Source organism: Tachypleus tridentatus, chromosome 13 (genome assembly GCF_004210375.1).
Source record: "Tachypleus tridentatus isolate NWPU-2018 chromosome 13, ASM421037v1, whole genome shotgun sequence".
NCBI lineage: Eukaryota > Metazoa > Arthropoda > Merostomata > Xiphosura > Limulidae > Tachypleus > Tachypleus tridentatus.
The window spans coordinates 220,395,492-220,415,801 of record NC_134837.1 but is presented as its reverse complement, the minus strand read 5'-3'; the positions used below and the strand labels follow the sequence as shown (position 1 = coordinate 220,415,801).

General features: G+C 33.8%; 1 protein-coding gene across 3 annotated transcripts in view; it reads right to left on the bottom strand.

The window, feature by feature from the left end:
* LOC143239422 (uncharacterized) overlaps window positions 1-20,310 on the bottom strand; it is a 91,128-nt gene that overhangs the window by 25,375 nt on the left and 45,443 nt on the right. For all 3 annotated transcript variants that reach the window (XR_013021174.1, XR_013021175.1, XM_076480452.1), the window contains exons 10-14: window positions 17,425-19,746; window positions 9,102-9,194; window positions 8,094-8,156; window positions 5,243-5,401; window positions 2,093-2,176 (exon numbers count right to left, since the gene is read on the bottom strand). Coding sequence is in view for 1 of the 3 variants with exons in the window: in XM_076480452.1 (XP_076336567.1) it covers window positions 2,093-2,176; window positions 5,243-5,401; window positions 8,094-8,156; window positions 9,102-9,194; window positions 17,425-19,746 (2,721 nt within the window). In the remaining 2 variants the exon portion in view is untranslated. The remainder of the gene's footprint in view (window positions 1-2,092; window positions 2,177-5,242; window positions 5,402-8,093; window positions 8,157-9,101; window positions 9,195-17,424; window positions 19,747-20,310) is intronic.

Genomic DNA, 20,310 nt, shown 5'->3' with positions numbered 1-20,310 from the left:
TCATTTCAGAACATATAGGGAATTCAATTCATAACCTATAGATACTGACAACTCAAAATATAAAATTTTAAAATCCAATTTCTTGGTGTACTGAGATACTATATTTGTCACACACACAATCCATCTTCATATTTCTTTCTACTTTCAATAGTTTTATAATTTTCTTTGATACTGCTATTGAATGTGTTGATAACTAATACAAAGAATAGTTTTTGAACCATGTGAACCTAATGACAGTTTGTTTTGGCACTCAGTGGCAATAATCTACAAGAAAGTCCTGAAATATGTTGAAAATTTTCACTTCAAGTTTAAAAATACTTTATACATCAGAATATTTTTATATTTCATATTCCAAATTCTTATAGTGTCAGATAGTTATCAAATCTTTCTCAAGAAAAAAACTTTATAATTTATTTTAATTTCACTAATGAATTTCTGTATGGGTTAGTTGATTTGAGTGATTTCACAACCACCATAAAAAAATTAGAACATAAATTATGTCTTTTTCATTCTAGAATGATACAGTTTCTAACAGGAAAACATAAATGTTTAGACTGAACAGCTTAAATCTCATAACATCATACGTGTATATATATTTATTATTTTTATTGTATTGACCTGGCTAACAATACACAAGTTACAGAAGTTGCATGTGCATTCATGTTACAATATTCATTAACATAAAACTGACCTTTACAAAGTGACCTGTCTTAGCTGTGTTTTAGTGGACTAGTATTTTGTAAAATACAGCCAAATTTCAATTATTATGCATTATATATGTATATAGATTATTAATATTTATAAAAAAGTTCATAAACTTAGTTTTGTTAAAGCACAGAACAGTAAACAGAGAAGTAACCAAATAATTATTTCTTCTAGTTACTAATTTTGTACTCAGTTGCTGTTTGTAGCTTGCTAAGACTTAAGAAATTTCACAAATGGAGAGTATGGAATGAAATAATTTCTTTTATATTCTATGTGCCTTTGAATAACCAAAAAAACTTAAATTATTACATTGATATAATTCCATTACAATTTATCAGTTTGAGTAACTAGGCTCTACTTATGTCTAAGAAAACATGAAATTTTGAACAAGCTAAAAACTTGACTTACCAACATGTCTTAAAAGAGTTAATGGCATTATATTTGAATATGGCTGAGAAAATCCAAATGAGGATATCCTGAGCTTTCAATTGCTTATTCACTGCACATCTATACATGTATGCATAAAGGACTATTTCCAAAAATGGAAAGAGGTGAATGGAGCCACTACATTTGATTCAGTACATGAACAATATCTCAGCAAATAGAAAAGATAGCAGGCTCTTATTTTATATTATAGCTTATCAATATCAGTAATTTAAGTTCATAATTCATATGAAAACTATAGACTTCGTATTTTGACATCACAAACATCTAATTTTAAACAGCTCGGCATTCAACATACCACGTGACTTTTTTTTGACATTCACTTTTAAATTAAGAAACTAAATAATGTGTAATATGAAAATTTAAATTATAATATACATTTTGATACCACATATGCAATCACTCTAAAGAAAGGCATTCATAATTTCATTCTATACTTTTAATATTTTATTTCACTTTGTTTTTTTGCTGAAGTTGGCATAAGGGCAGAAAAAAAATCAGAGATAAAACATTCTACTGAAACATTTTTTTAATATTTCTTTTGGAAACTTTAGAGGTTGGGCAAATGAAATATGAAACTGTAAACCAGAAAATACTTTTATTCTTAGCATGAAAATCACTTTTCACTCAGACTTACTGGTTAAAAAGCTTTGTACATTCTCAGACAATCTTCAGTAAAATACCTTATTACTGGTACAGCAGACTTGTAATGTTTACTAAAAGCTATCCAAATTTTGTGAAGATATGTATAATACGTCCTAATTATAGTTAACAATGTCTTGTACATCTCCACAGAAATGGAGTCAGTCTAACGGACCAATGTTGTTCAAAAAGGGTTGAAACAATTCATTTAATACTTTCCTGTATAAAGGTGTGAACCAGTTTCAATTAAAAGATGTACAATCAAAAGAAAAATATTAATAACAGCTTTTATATGATCTACCTGTATCATCAGCAGCCGTTTTTGTTCCTGAAGTACAAGTTGTTGCTGTTTTATCTCTTCCAGTTCTTCTTCTCTAGATTCAATCTGCCATATGATAGAACATTACTAGAGGAGAAGTCTCAAGGCTAATAATTAATAATATATTAAAAATACATTGGTGATATGACTATATAAAGAACTTGTTACTTTAAACTTTCAAAATACATATATTTAACTGCAAAATTTTCTTTATAGTAGATTCATGTTTTAAGGTTGCTGTCAAAAATAATCCTTTAATTTTACCTTTTATTATTATTATTGTAATACTTTCTTTTTCCACTTTCTCAATGCAACATGGCAATGTATCTCATAGCTTAAGTCTATAGATTAGTTATTTGATTGTCTAAATTATAAGGTGTCTTAATGTTTCCACCATTTTAAGTCGTTAAGCTTTGTTCCCATGGGAAAAATAATGACTAGCTTGGATGATTTTGTAATGGTTCTTGTTACATGGTTAAAAAGCCAGAAAAACTGGAAAAACGGGAAATTGTCTATGTTTTGCATGTTATTATTTATGTTCTTTGGTGATTTTTTTAAAAAAAAGTAAAATTATTTAGTACATTACTACCACTAGTATAAAAAGGTAGGGTTAAGTGTCACTGACAATCTTTAGCAAGAAAAATAGATGACCAGTGTAAGTACTTTATTTCTTGTTTTCATGCTTATTATTTATTTATTGGTACAAAAGTAACCAAAATGTAAAAGTAGGGCTCTCTTTAGGTTAATTAAGGTTAAATTAGGTAAAACAAATAATAACATAATAAAAATGTTTCATGAGGCATGCAAGCGAGTACCTTGTACATAATGTAATTCACTAGTGTAACATGAACTCAATGTTCCCCAAGGGAAATAAAATATAATTTTAAATATATGTATACTGTTGTGAGTTCAAAGCTACTTAGGATAAAGAAATGAAGTTTCATGTTACAATTTGAAGTAATTAGAGGAAGAAAAAATATGTTAACTTAGATTTTTTTTTACTTTTTTTTTGGCAGTTACGAGATTGGTTGAATTGACTAACCTTGTATAGAATTAGGTTAGAGAGAATAACAGATCAAATATAATGTTTTACTAAAAACATACATTTGAAATGTATTCAGGAGGTTTTACAGATTACACAAATGAAATTTGAGATGAAAAAGTATTCTTAATCTTAACATGAAAATCACTTTGCACAAACTATTCAAAACAAATACAATATATTCATAGACAAATACTTTACTAAAAAATGTGATTACTTTTATATTAACAGACATAATGTTTACTGAAAGATGTATAAAAGATGTCACATTTTCAGTCAAACTGACCGAGCCTGTACTGAGAAAGTTAAAATATAATCTCAACATGAGTTTGGTAATAGTTTCTTCCCATTACATGAAATAAAATGTGAAAGTTTTGTTTCAACTCCTGTGGCTCCAGAAACAGTATGGGACCTTCTATAATGTATTGTTTGTAAACTGATACTTAAAGCCGTCTATACTTGGTGTAAGCTCTATGACTACAGAACTGATGGAAAAAACTAATACAACTGTACATTTCACAAATATATAGTTTTTACATGATCATGATTTTGCCACCATAGGCATCATCAGGTACCTATGGAAGCCTATGCTAACTAATAGCTGTTTCTTTTTTTTGAAGCTATTAACTACATTAGTTTAATTTATCTTTTAAACTTTTATGCTGACTTTTGTTCATTGTTCATAAAACATTTCCTAAATTAATTATATCATTGACCTTAACTTCCTCTAAGACTTCAGATGAAAACACCTTCAGCAACAGTCAAAATTCTTGATGATGAGAAACCCACTTGAATTAAAAATGTATTCTCAAGAAAGCTGGTATGGGTAATGAAACTATAATTAAAACAATGTTTTGACCTGAAGATGACCTAACAAGGTCAAAACATTGTCCTGTACTTTATTTTAATTATAGTTTTAATACCCATTCCAGTTGTCTTGAGAATACACAATTACAAACTAAGTTTACAAAATTAAAACACATTCACTGATTTACAATAACTTCTAGTAGTAAACACTGTGTGCCATTCTAATTCACAGTGAATCCCCCACTAAACAAATATGTTTTTGAATTTTCCAGTCTTTGTTTAAAATTTCCTTACACAGCTAAGCTGTTAACATTTTATACACAATTCTTATTTAAGGAACATTAAAGATTTTCACTTTTCTTCAAGAAAGGTCCAACAGTGATGCCCACACTATAAAATATAGATCATATATGTTCACTTAACAACCTTGATTGGGCAACTTTCAATGAATGATTACAAAAATATTCAACAAGTATGAGCATTATAGATGCAAGCACTATCTTTTATCACCATAAGAAAGAAACAATCCACCTAACTATCACCATAAGAAAGAAACAATCCACCTAACTATCACCATAAGAAAGAAACAATCCACCTAACTATCACCATAAGAAAGAAACAATCCACCTAACTATCACCATAAGAAAGAAACAATCCACCTAACTATCACCATAAGAAAGAAACAATCCACCTATCACCATAAGAAAGAAACAATCCACCTAACTATCACCATAAGAAAGAAACAATCCACCTAATTATTATTTTGTGTTATTACATAATGATATTAGAATTACTTTCACTTTCTCTTTTCAGTAATTAAATCTGTTTTTCTGATATAAACTTTGAGATCTGTGATACGTAAATGTTACCTCAAAAAACAACAGCAAAAGATAGTAATGATGGTATTTTGCTTTTTATTACAAGTTACAGCCTTTACAGTAAAAATTATATATCACTCTTTCTCATGTTTCATGTTAACATATTCCCTTCCCATTAGGATTTCTGTGGGATAAAATGTGAAAGTCTCATTATAATTTCTGTGGCTCCAGAAGCAGCTGAGTGGCCTTCTATAACAGTTTGTTTGTAAATGGTCATTACCTGCACTTGAGAAAGATCACACTAATGATCCAAACATAATACCTGACTTAAAAATATTCTTTCACCTATAAAATCTGTAACTTGTAATAAAATAGCATTTATAATCAGTATATAATCTCAAAATGAAACTGTTATTTTATTTTGTTTTATCCAAGATAATTAAACTGTTGTAGCCAATGACTTACACATTTTTGTAAGTTATCTTCTCTGTGTTTGGCATCTTCAAGACATTTTTCTATCTCTTTCTCTAATTCAGAAATTTTACTATGCATGTTCTGACAATCTTGGCGAGTAGTATTTAACTTCCTTTCTACGTTTTCAAGGGTTTTGTCCTTCAGCTCAAGCTGTAAATATAGCATAAGTTTACAAACTGTAAATATTTCCTATATCACTATTTTTGGGATATTTTTTTATTTAATTTAAACACTGTATTTCATAAAAGTAAAGGTGCAATGTCAGCATAACTTTCATGAGTTAACTAATTTTTTTGCAAATTATATCTAAGTGAATATTTTATACGGTATGTGTGTATACACACACACACACACACACATATATATATATATATATATACACATTTTTTTTTTTTTGGTTGATATTCATGTATTCCACATTAACAACTGGAATTAAATCTGTTTATAAACTTTATATATATTCTCTGTTTAGCTTAAATTATATTAAATATTGGAAAACAATTATTTTACACTTTCAACTTAAGATGGTAATAGCATATATTTAATCATTTAGATCATTATAAAATACTTTTCAAACTAAAATGTCCTTGTACTAAGTTCATACTGAATAAAAGTCATATCTTGTAGCTATCTTGCTGGTTCCTGTTTCTGTTGTTACTATTATATTGGATTACATTTTACTTTAATCCTGTAAATTATGCCAGATATGATTAAATGATTTTTAAAACCATATTGATGCAAGTTTTACTTCTGTTGAAACCATCCTCAATCAAGTAATAATCTTGATAAAATCATGTGGATTAAGTATTATCCTTTTCAAAAATCATGTTATACCTAGTTTTTTTTTTCCTGATAAAATCATCATAAACAAGCCTTATCCTTTCTAAAAACCATGCTTCACCATGTTTACTCCTATTAAAATTACTGGAGATCAAGCATTATTCTTGTAAAACCATGTTCGATAAAGTTTACTCCTGTTAAAGTCACACTAAATCAGAGAATTCTTTTTAAAACCATAATGGAATACGTTCACTTCTGCTAAAGTCACACTGAATCAGTTTATCCTTGATAAAATTACACAAGACCAAGATTACTCCTGTTAAAGTCACAATGAACCAACCTATTTTTGTTAAAAGAAAATGATGAACTAAGTTTATTCTTATTAAAGTAACCCTAGATCAGGAATTATCCTTATTAAACCTACTACTTTGGGTACCTGTATGTTGGACAGAAGTTATGTAAATTCATATTTAATGAAAGGTTGTCTTATATAAAATTAAAAAAAAAAACTTCATTAAAACAGCAAAACACAAAATGTGAAAGTGTAAATTTGTTTGTATCTTCTCATGGACCCAACAAACTTTCAACCCAAATTTGATGAAGATCCATCAACAGGGGTTAAGTGGTAGTAGAAAAAATCCTGCAAAAACATTCATATCTACACCCTGCAAAGTATTTATATGGACATACAACAGACAGTATACAGATGGCGCTAGTACATTAGATCAGTGCGAGATGTATTCATGATGTCACATCTGCACCCTGAGAATGAAGAAAATATATTTCATATGGAATATCTTCATACCTGAAGATTGACTGATGTTCTATCAAAATATAAGTTTCCAACAAAAATAAATTGCTTCATTATGTTTATAAGTCACTGTTTGCCAAATTATTATTAAACAAGTAACAGAAAAAAATATTTTCATTAACCTAGTTCTATCAACATGAACATTGTGTAAGTAAAGAATGAAATTAAACCAGTTGTATGAATTTTCATTACAAACCCATAAGTATCTAACACAGTAAGCTGTGTGTATGTAAGTACTGCACAGAGGAATTTAAGTTGTTTGTACAAACTAATACTACATTAAAACCCATGAGCACTTTGTACAGAAAACTTGTTTGTATGAATAACAATACAAATAAACTTAGGAGTAGTGCATGCAGAAAATTAAGGTTATAATTTTTCTACACTTAAAAAGAGAAAGCTATCTATCTCTGCATTTTTTGCTGATCACACATCAAGTTGTTCAATACTGAGATTATATAATATCTTCATAAAAATACTAATGCCCAATGTAAATATGAAGTAAAATGATTTGTAATGTTGAAATGTGTAAATGTTCCTGGTGAAATATCTAAAGTTCACAATTAAATAACATTAATCACAGATATAGCTTCCAAGGTTTATTGTACACTAACTATAGCAGACTAATGATATATACCATCTCTTAATGTGTCAACACACAAAGGACAGAAGGGACAGATAAAACAAAGGATGCAAGGATATAGACTGAAATGGAAGTAAAATAATGAAATACATTAATATCCCAATCCAGATGAGCAGGTTGCTAGGGAAGTCACCAAATCTAGGAGGAATGGATTAACATGGCAAGAAATGATGAGAAAAAAACCCTGCAATAATGAGGAAGTCAAAAGGTGCAAGATAAAGATACTATAGAACCTGAACTTGAGGAAATTGTTGAAAATCAATGTGAAATACTTGGAGACACTAGGAAGGAGGGCAGGCAGCAGAAAAGCCCTTAGCCTAGACCCACTTTGCTTATATACTTCCATGGAGGAAGGATAGATGGATTAAACCAAATGAAAAGCTACACAATAGGAGAAACCAAATCTCCTCATCAAGGATCAGAAAGAAGTCAGGTACAAAGATTGAGGGCATAAAATATAGGATGTAAAACTCGTGAATGTTACACATACAAATTCATTTTTTATATGAAAAACTTGTGGTTATGTTTGTTGTGTAAATTCCTGCAAATTGACATTATGAACAAATCCACATGTACTACATACAAAGATGTTACTTAAAGAGACTTACTTCTTTAAAAGAGACCTTGAGATGATTCTGTAGTTGTTCCAGAAGCATCTCCTTGGCCATAGCCTGAAAATATGAAAAAAAAATTAAGTATTTAATTTTAATGTTCAAGATCATAGTTTCACCCAAAATAAGGGAAAGATAAAGAGGCAAGTGTATCTAGCATTATAGCCTTTATCAAAATTAGTTAAAAATTTTAAATTACCAGGAGCAAACACTGGCTAATTTTATAAAAGGTGTAATTTATTGACCTCATAAATATGAGTAATCATAAGATTACCATCAACCTGTGTTTGCAATTTACAATAACCAAGAAAATTTATAACAGAAAAATCTTGAAGTAAAAAGTTAGTTATCATTATATAAACAATAAACAACAAATTGAGTATTTAGAGATAATGGAAAATGATTTATTCAAAACATTATTTTAATTCTTTCATTAACTAAAAAATGGATGAAAAGTATATCAAAATAAATGCAAGTAATATGTACAGGTTTAAAATCTTAAAAAGACTTTAGTATTTGGATATACACTACAAATAAAAAACACTAGAAGTATATGTACAGCTCAGTAGCATTATTCAATCATAGACACAAGTAACAGGCATGTCCATATGAAGAACCAAAAGGAAAAGTTGAAGCAAGTGCCATGAACAAAAATATCAAAAATGTTAATACTTCAATATTTTTGTAGTTTTACTGTCACATAACAAGCAAGAAAACATAAGTAGTCAGTCAACAGAAGTCTGAATGTTATGTTCTATCACTTTTATAATAAAAATGATTCTACCTTATCTTATATTTTGAGCAAAAGCAAAGGTTCAACATAATTTTATTAAACAATGATAATTTTAATTATGTGTAAATTAGTGTAGTAACTTTCATAAAAACCTTTTCAATGAAGCTTAAGGTGATTCAAAATTTCCAAATTAAAATTTAAATCCTCTCCTTATGTAATGTAAAGAAATTGTTGTCAATCTCCATAACATTTAGTACAAATCCTTTGCTTACCTTGTCTTCAGCTTTTCTAAGTTGATCCTTCAATTTCTGTATAGAGTGATCACTATTATAAGATAGTGGTGTAACACTTTGGTTACCATCAAGCTAATAATAATGAAAAAAATAACCATCACAAATCATTTACAAGGAAATGACACCTTAAAACAAATTAACATACACTCTGATTACATTTGTTTAAAGACAATTTAATTTGCTAATAATGAAATGTTGCTTTTGTTTCTTATTCTACACCCTGGTGGGTAAATTATGATAAAAGGAAGTATTTCTTCTTAACAAAATCAGAATGTGTTACAACTGTGCTAATATATTTGAACTCTTTGACTGCAAAATGCGACTGTAGTCAACCATACGGCTTTGTGCCATTTGCGACTATATTCAATAGATAGCAGCACTTTACAGGCAAATACAAAACTCCCACTTAACATTCACGAACTTTAGATGTTTATCTTGGACTATTTACATACTCATGAACCTGATTACATGATTAGTATTGTTTCCAGGACACAAAAAAGGGAAGAATTTTGTCAACAAAGTTTCCAAGATAGCTTTGCTTAGACATTCATCATTCACTGCAGCTCAAGTTTTGGAAATAATTCAGACTCAGGGTGTGATTGTTTTGCAGTATGTTATACTTCATTTCACTCAAGACTTCTAATTTTTATGTACTAGCACATGGTAATAGACCTTTGTATTACACACGTATTCCATTTTCGGAATTTTTTTTAAACTCGGTTGGTTGGTTGATTTAGTGTTTTATGGCAAAAAGCAGCTAAGCTATCTGCGCTAAACGTCCGGTAAAATGGTAAAAGTAAATGTAGTAAAATTCATAAAAGGAAATGAAGGTAAAATAAAACAGTAATTAAAAACATAAGTGGCATAAAACCAATGTTGACATCAGGTTTAAAATGTTAAGAGAAACATTACAGAAAGAGAAGTTATAAAGGACTTTCTGTAGCATAATGGTAATTACCACAATCTGCCAGGAAGACTAACAGGTAAGAACCACTGTCAGACACCTGAAGTTGGCCCTTCCAGTCCTGGTTCCAGGTTATGTGTTATTACAGCCATTATCAAAGAGTAGAGTAATAAAAGTGTTAAAAGACATGCAGCAAAATTGTAATAATAACTTGTCACGACGACCAACAGGTAGTTCAAATGGATAGTTCAAACAGCAGCGTCAGACACCTGAAGTTGGCCTTTCCAGTCCTGGTTCTGGGTTATATGTCATTACAGCCATTAACAAAGGGTAAAGTAATAAAAGTGTTAAAAGACATGCAGCAAAATTGTAATAATAACTCGCCAGGATGACTAATGGGTAGTTCAAACAGCAGCATTAGTCACCTGAAGTTGGCCTTTCCAGTCCTGGTGTTGAGTTATTTAATGTTATGGCCATTTTCTAATTTCAAATCAAACTAGAAAGATTGTGACTCTTAAAAGAGAACCACAATAAAAAAGGTTTAATGAAGAAATATAAAACACTTAAATGACATTAAAAAGATTAATGACCATTAAAAAACTAAAAACTTTATCAAGGTGGACAGTGTTACCATCACCAATAACACTGTCTAATGCTATGGACAAACCATGGGACAGAACATGTTTAAAATAGTGCCCTCGTTGAGAGTAGTAACGATGACAAGAAAGTAAAATGTGGCTTATAGAGATCTTATGTGTTACACAAACTGCACATTGGTGCATCAGTTCCAGATAAAAAAAAACAATGAGTTAAAAAACTGTGACCAATGCATAGTATAGTCAGAACTTCATCTTTCCAATCCTTATGGAAGCAAGACGGCCAAAGTCCAATATAGGGTTTTATTTGGAAAACCTTCTTTTCGCGTTGCTCACTCCAAGTCGACTTCCAGCTGGAACAGAGCCGAGCCTTCAATACAGGACCATAGTCCATGTATGGAATAGGCACAGTAGTGATAATGCCAGAGCAGATAGATTTAGCTGTCATGTCTGCAAGCTCGTTCCTGCAAATACCAACATGACCTGGTATCCAGAAAAACTGGATAGAAGTAGATGTTAATGAGAAATGGGCCAGTCGGTTTTGAATATCAGCGAGAACAGGGTGTGAACCAACGTGAAGCAATTCTAGGGACAGTACAGAACTAAGGGAGTCAGTATAAATAGTGCAATTGGAGTACTGCTTAGCTTCAATATGATTCAGGGCAAGAGAAATGGCATACAGTTCAGCAGTGAACACAGAAGCTAAAGAGGGGATTCTGCGTGCAACCACTGAACCGCAACAAACCATGGCAGAGCCCACACAGTCACCTGATTTGGAACCATCCGCATAAATTGAAACGGAAAGATTATTCAAAAGATGTTCAGTAAATAAAAAATGGTACTTCTAATTGAAAGTATCTGCTTTTCTCAGATGACTTAAGGAGAGGTCACATTTTGGGCCATGGTGGGATGGGCTGACCAGTGGATTCTGCAATGTTATCCAAGGACAGACCCAATACATCCAATTGCACCTGGACACAAAGGCCAAAAGGAGCAATGGCAGATCATCTGTTCTGAAAACGTATGGCCCACCAATGAAGGAAAACACAACCCCAGGTGGAATGCTTTGGTAAGAAATGAAGTTTGAAAAATATAGTAAAGAATTCATGAAATTCTACGTATAAGCTATGAACTGGGGAGGTGCGGAAAGCCCCAGTGCAGAGTCGAAGTCCTTGATGATGAATGGGGTCCAGTATCTTTAAGGCCGAGGGTCTGGCAAAGCCATAAACCATTGATCCATAGTCGAGTTTCATCGAATAAGAGCACAATATATCTTTAATATAGAACATCAATCCGCTCCCCAACTGGTGGTAAAGAGGATAGGGAGGATGTTCAGTGCTCTTGTGCATTTGACCCGTAGATGCTTTAAGTGCGGTATAAAGGTCAGCTTACGGTCTAAGATAAGCCCCAAGAACTTAGTCAGGGACCACAGGCAGCAAAATTTCACTGATACAGAGTTCAGAATCAAATTGAATACCTCATTGGTGGAAAAAGTGCATGCAAACAGTTTTAGAGAGAGAGAAATTAAAGCCGTTCACTGTGGTCCACTTCAGTATATGATCGAGAGCAGTTTGTAGTTGCCGCTCAATATATCTCATGTTCGATGACTGACAAGAGATGTGAAAGTCGTCAACATCGAGCCCATTTGCAACAGTGAGAGGGAATTGTTCAGTGATGGCATTAATCTTTATACTGAAAAGTGTGACACTCAAAACACAGCCCTGAAGGACCCCAAGTTCCTGTAGAAAAGAACGGAAAAGTGTTGAACCCATATGAACTTGGAATCTCCTGTCCATTAAATTTTTTTTAATAAATATGGGTAAATGGCCACATAAAGCATATATATGGAGGTCTCACAAAATGCCATACCTCCATCTTGTGTCATAAGCCTTCTCAATGTCAAAGAATATTGATAGAAGATGTTGTCGTTTGAGAAAGGCTTCTCTGATTGACGTTTCAAGTCAAATTAGGTGGTCCATGGTGGAGAGCTGTCATCAGGATCCCACACTGGGTGATTCGAGGAACCAAACAAAATGAGCATTAACCATCTTCTCTAAGGTCTAGCTCATCAAATTGGACAGTAGTTTGAAGGAATCTTGGAATCTTTCCCAGGCTTAGAGAAAGGTAAGATAATAGCCTGGCACCAGGAAAAACATTCTCCTGCCAGATCCAGTTAAAAACAATGAGAAGAATATCAAGAGAAGCAGGAGATAGATAGGGCAGCATCTCATAGTGTACATCATCTGGTCCAACAGACCGATGAAGGGCCATTTTCAGTTCCACCAGTGTAAAGGGATGATTATAGTCAAAGAGACAGTCAGTTCGAAAGGAAAGAGGTGAGCGCTCTGCCCGAGTCTTGATGGCCAAGAAGGTGGAGGAACAAGCAGAAGTGCCAGATACCCTGCAAAAGCTTACATGTAGAGTATCGGCAATGCTCTGGGTATCAGCTACTTCTTGGCCATCAGAGAGTAAGATCAGAAGGGAGACAGAATTGTAGTGCCTACTGACCTTTCGAACCCTGTCCCATATGACCTTGAAACTGGTGGTAGAAGATATGTTAGTTGTGAATGTAATCCAAGATTCCTTGACATCTTACCCACCTAGCATGTGCACAGGCCTGCTGGAAAGCGATGCAGTTTGAATGTGAGGGATATCTATGGAAAGTATCCCAGGCCTGTTTATGAGTCTTCCGTGCCACGAGGCAGGCAGGATTCCACCACAGACGAGGATATAGTGGAAAACGAGTTGATGTTTTAGGAATACACTGAGCAGCTGCTTGTATAATACAGTCAGTCACTACTGCCACACAGTCGTCTATAGATGGCTGGCAGACGATGGCAGGATGAAGTTCTGCGAGAGCAGTGAAAATGGACCAGTCTGCCTGATCCAGCTTCTACCAGGGCATGCGGGTGGGAGGCATTTACCATGGCCAGTCTCTCTCTAAAGTATAGGAAAATGATCACTGCCTAGAGGATTATTGTCAACCCTCCATGAAAAATGGAAGAATAATAAAGGGGAGCAAACCGAGAGATCAATAGCAGTAAAGGACTGACTAGGTGCGTGAAAATAAGTGGAAGAACCAGTATTGAAAAGAGAAAGGTTGTGATCAGAGAGCATATGCTCTACAGAGTGGCCCCTATTATCAATAACAGCACTTACCCAGAGGGGATGATGTCCATTAAAGTCACCCAGGATAAGAAAGGGAGACGGCAACTTTTAACGAGTGCATCAAGGTCTGATTGATCATATGTCTCTCCATGTGACAGGTAGAGAGAACAAAGAGTGATGGTATGACCCAAGGAAACACAAATAGATATGGCCTCCAAGGGTGTGCTGAGTGACAAAGACAGGGTGGGCACATGCTGATAAACCAACAGTGCCACCCCTCCATGTACTCATCCATTACACAGCCTGTCATTTCTGTACAGAGAAAACTGCCAAAAGGTGACTGTATTGGCAGTTTTCAGAAATGTTTCTTGTAAGGAAGCAATCGGTGTTTGATTATCATCCAGATTAGAACGTAAACCTCAACAATTCCATTGTATCAAGGTGGCAATTTTTAATGATGCATAGATGAAGTGGCTGGAGAACCCTTCTGTTTACAACCACGTCTTTTTTCCTTACTGTCCTTATTTGGAGGAGGTCTATCGACCTCCATGGATCCTGCCCTGGGTCGATTGGGCAAGTCTTTGTTGTTGGAAGGGGATTCCAGTGATTGAGAACGCGAATGAACAATAGTTTTGCATCGTGGGGTGAAAGAAAAAGATATATCTGAAGAAATACCTGTATTTGGAACCAAAGGATGTGGATCTTGGGGTTTGTTGGAATGTATGGGAGAAACAGAGATGGGTGTAGAAGTTGATTCATCAAATTTTTTAACCAAGGAGGTCATAAGGTTTTTCATTTGTTTAGAGAACGATTCTCTTGGAGGCACAGAGAGATCTGTCTGCACTCCCACGGTAATTGTGGAACAAAGTGCAGCAGCATATGTCTAAGATGAAGTGGCAGACAGCAATCTCTGAGCCTCAGGATAACTAATGTTATGAGTCGTTTCCAAACACTGCACCTCTTTTTCCTCCAACCATTTAAAGCAAGAACAAAAGTAGGAAGGGTGAGACCCATTGCAGTTGACACAATGTTGGTCCATATCACACTCATAGGCATCATGGTCCTTGCCACCACAACAAGCACATGTTAGGGAACCACGACATGATGTCTTTAAGTGCCGAACCTCTGACACTGGAAACATCGGAGAGGGTTTGGAATGTACGGCTGTACTCTGCGATTTAGATAACCTGCTTTGATGGTGACAGGAGCATGTGGTGATGTAAATGTTAAAACGAGGATATCTGTTGGCAGTGTAACTCCATCTTTGCAAGTGGAGATGTGCCTCACTGCAGAAACTCCTTGAGTGGAGAGACCAGCGATAATCTCTGACTCAAGGATGTTCTTCAAATCCCTCTCAACAATAACTCCTTGTGATGAATTCAAGGTAGCATGAGGGGTAACCTCAATAGGTACATCCCCAATTGCCTTTGAATTCAAGAGGAGTTCATTGTGTTAGGGTGTGGATGTTTCAACCAATATGTCTCCAGATCAAAGCTCCTTTACTGACTTTGGAGAGCCAGCAAGTCCTTTAGTTCCTTCTGAATAAAAAAGAGGTACATTTGCCATAAAGGTTTTTCTAAAAGAGAATGTAGGATGAGAAAACGAAGTACAACTAGTGGTACAGACGTTGAAGATTGCTGATCAGAGACTTCAAGATGTGGTCGTTTACCTGTTAACTGTTTTTTCACTATTTTATCTAAATTTTTATTAGGAGGATCCATAGGAAAAAGGAAAAATTTCGGTGCCCACTGACCCCACCCACCATGGAGACCTATGAGGGGATGCACTACAATGTCAAGCAAGGACACTGCAGCAACGCCAGGGTTTTGTGAGCATTATACCCAAACACCAGCATCAGACACAATTTCCACAACATCCATTGAGAACTTCCAACATCGATAGTGGGTTGACTCTAGCCCAAGTGGACCAGCCGATTAACCCAAGGGGGGGCCACCCAAACGCTGCCCGTCTACAGGAATTCAAGGCCAAAGTGGTGTGTTAGTGTTGGACGTCTCAACCACCAGGATCCTCTCCTCCCCTTCATGGTTTGCCATGCACAGTAAACCTGTGGATGTTTAGATCCCAAAGGAGGTAACCTGAAAGAAAAGAACCTTCCCTAGGAGGTCCCCTCACTATGTACAGGAATCCACACAGTGGTTTTTTTTTAACTATTGTCACTTACAATATTCATTTGGACTTTTAGTATAAGGCATTTTAGACTAAAGAAAAGACTTTTCAATCATTCATATATGGAAAACAAACTATATATAAATGAGGTTGAGTGGTAAATATTTCTTATGATTCTCAATTGTACTGTATGTTGTGGTGTACTTGTATCATTGATTATTGATTACTGTTACATTGGACAGAAGACTAACAGCCAAACAAACTCTGAAAATTTCATGTTTATATGTTCATTTGCAATGAAGTTATAAATTTGTGTTATGTAATGCACCCTTATAAGGTTCTAACAGAGAAAAAAGAATGTGGCAATCAGTATTGGTTAAAAACAATAGTTTGGCAGCAAAAGCACACTGAACAACTTTTTGAAAAAAAAGTGTGTCACAGATGTAACTTCTAAAAGTAGTTTTGTTACACACTTGCAGTGATTTTGATTAAACTGATTATGAGTATTATACAATCCAGATGTCACATAAAATAATTTAATATGTCATATAAAAGAATTATTATAATCTCAACTTGATTAGTAGAAGCTATAAGTACTAGACACAAGTAAATAGTTGCTATTCAAGTGTTTTAAAAACAGCTTACACTGTATAATGTTTATATTAAAGTATACCCAAAACATTCAACACTGAAAAAAGATTTATACTTACCATCATAACAATAAATAATACATTCACAGGTCTTCTAGAAACACACTTTTATGTACCAACTTGACCATTCAACACCTAAATCAGTTTACATTGTGTACATGTTTATACACACATACTTACTTCATACTGTATAATTAAGATTTTTTATATAAAGCAGAAACAGCCTGGTACCATTTTCAAGGATTATTTATAATATTTAATGTATTACATCCTAAACACTGATTACAAAATAAATACACAGAGCAGAAGCACCTACTAGACACAATTACCTAAAAGATATGTTTGTTTTGTAAAACACTTCATATTAGAACTTCCTGAAAAATGCCAACTTTATATCCTTAACATGTGCATACTTTCCACAGAACAAGAGAAAACTTTAATCAAATTGAACATTTTCCTGCAGCTGTTAGAAGTACTATCAAGGTCAACATCCAGGCATGCTAAGCAAACTCAAAATACTGAATGGTATTACAAAGCATAGAATGGTGATGATTCTGTGGCTTGTTAAGCCTAAAGGTATCACTGTTTACAAAATATGTGAAACATATTAAAAAATAACACTTTTGTTGTTTTTTTTACATTCCCCTTGCAGTTTATCAAATAACTGAGTGTACCTAGCACAACATGTAAACTTGTATGGTATGTGGACACACACAATACACTGTTTTATATAACTAATTCAGATTTAACTCCAATAATATGTATACTCACCTGTTAAGATCTGGGAATGAGGCAAGGTAATTTTTACATATTTTATTCAGTCCTAGTGTCAATAGTATACACATCTGTTAATTCTGGCAATGAGGCACAGAAGTTTTACACAACTAATTCATACCTAGTTTCAACAATACACTTACCAGGTATGCCTGGGAATGGAGAACAGTAGTTTCCAAGGGATTCTGATTGGGTGACTGGACAAGTATGGATTCAGCACTTACAAAATGATTGTTTGGTTGCATTTCACAATTATTAAAAATACCTGTACCTACATTTGTCATACAAAATTCTGGTTCTGTTTTTAACTCAGTCTGAGATGATTGTGTTTCTGTAATTATTTCAGAATGATAAGACTGGTTCTCGTTTCTGATGTTAGTTTCAGATGAAGAAATACTAATTTCAGGAGATAAATCTGTCTGAGATGAAGACGACAGGACTTCAGGAAGTGCATTTGTTTGAGATAATGAAAATTGGACTTCAGGATGTGTATCTGTCTGAGATAATGAAGTATTAATTTCAGGAGCTAGGTCTGTTGGAGATGAAAAAGAATGAACAACTTCTGGAGTTATGTCTGTCTGAGATGAAGAAGAGAGGGCATCGAGAAGTGTGTTTGTTTGAGATGAAGAATGGACTTCAGGAGGTTTGTTTGTCTGACATGAAGACGTCTGGACTTCAGGAGGCGTATTTGTCTGAGATGATGAAGTCTGGACTTCAGGAGGTGCATTTGTCTGAGATGATGAAGTCTGGACTTCAGGAGGTGCATTTGTCTGAGATGATGAAGTTTGGACTTCAGGAAGTGCATTTGTCTGAGATGATGAAGTTTGGACTTCAGGAGGTGAGTTTGTTTGAGATGAGGAAGTCTGGACTTTAGGAGGTATATATGTCTGAGATGATGAAGTACTGATTTCAGAAGACAAGTTTCTTGGAGATGAAGACTGAACTTCTGGAGTTATGTCTGTCTGAGATGATGATTGGATTTTAAGATTTAAGTTTGTCTGACATGAAGAAGTCTGTACTTCAGGAGGTGTGTTTGTCTGAGATGTAGTAGAGAGGACATCAGGAAGTGTATTTGTTTGAGATGAAGACTGGATTTCAGGAAGAATGTTTGTCTGGGATGACAAAAACTGGGCTTCAAGAAATTTGTCTGTATGAGATAATGAAGTACTGTTTTCAGGAGATAAGTCTGTTGGAGATAAAGAAGCCTGAACTTCATGAGTTATGTCTGTTTTAGATGAAGACTGGATTTCAGAATTTAAGTTTGTCCAACATAAACTTTGGACAACAGGAATTACATTTATTTCAGATGATAAAGACTGGACTTCAGGAGATAAGTTTGTCTGAAATAAAGAAGCTGATAATTCAAAATTTTCCTTTTCTTGATTAGAATGAACATTTGAAATATTGTTGGGATGTGAAATGCTACAGTTTTCAGATAAAGTGTTTATCTGTGATGAACAACACTTGACTTCTTTACAGGAATCAGTTTGAAAAACGTGTCTTTCAGTAATTTCTTCACTATGTTGGTTACCAAAAGTATCAGGAAATGTTATAACAGCATGTGATGATGAAACAGGAGGAACATCTTGTGCCTTCTCTTCTGGACAATTAGGTTCTTCTTCGATTGGTTCCAAAGTGCGTGAGAAACAGTCAACAAAACCATCTAGTTCAGGACTATCCTGCCTTAGATAAGGTAATGAACCAGACAATGTTTCATCTACATCATCCACATAATTTGGATTCACAGTCACAGCTGAAGAACCACATCGTCCACATATAAGCATCACATGATCCATGGTAACTTTATCTTTTTCTTTGTGATTGACCTGGTTATTCTCCTCAGCTGAAAATATTTCAGTTTGTGTTGAAGCATATTTTACACACAAAGAACTTTGTAGCTTTGTGGGAATGTTCTGTATAAACGTCTTCATTTCATTATTGCATACATCACAAAACTTATCTACAGTCTGGGATGAGCCAGATGTAGACATTAATTTTGTTTGAGAAGCATTTTCAACTTTACTGTTTGGTAGCTGTATGGGTAAGAAAGGACTACTTATTTGACAAGCTGCATCCTTCAGTAACTTTGCAAGTGTGTCCTTTATGATAATATCAGTTTGTGCTCCTGTATGCATCTTCTTGGAGGTCACACATTTATAAGCATCTGAATTTGGTGTTACATACGAGCACTCTGTCTCTCCAAGTGAAGAACTTGCACGATTACAAGGAAGAGCATAATAGTCACCTGATGAACATGTACACATGTCACTACCTTTCACTCTTATGCATGAATGGCTGCTATTTCTGACATAGTGTTCTTCAGTAACTGAAGATTCCTGTGGCAATGAATGTTGATGACACATGGAAGGAAGAGATTGTGTTCCCCAAGAAGGACTGGAGGTAACAACTGTATACTCAGGATGGGAGGAGCAGCAGCTATGGTAACCCCTTCCAGATGCGTGAGACTGTGAAAATAACAGCAACCTTTTAAATATTCTCTTTTGAGGAATGACTTTTAATACTGAAAATTTGTGCAATATTAAGTTCTACCTTAAAAAAAATCTTTTTGAAAGTATTTATAATTTTCATTCAATTTATCAAAACATTATAGTTCTTAGTGTTTTCATAACAATACATAAAAAAATTAAATATAAATATCTTAATTTTAGTAGATTTACATATTAAATACTAAAATGGATGCTTCAAGAATAGCCACTTATTCATTCTGCAAAAAACATTTCTAAAATCTAAAATCCAAGGAAAGGCCAAATAAAAATGAATGACAATTTTTCTACAAACCCTTTCACAACTGGTCGGGATTTTGCATTTGTTGACTAGCATTCAAAATTTTATTGAACTATTTCATGAATTTATGTCAATCATTCTGAAATCAAATTATAGATTGTAATTCAAACTTTAATATTATACAGGAGTAAATTTCTTAATTTAAAAGTGAATATTAAAAAACATACCTAAATACAGATTTTAGTGAGTCACATGGTATGTTGAATGCAGCATTGTTTAAAATT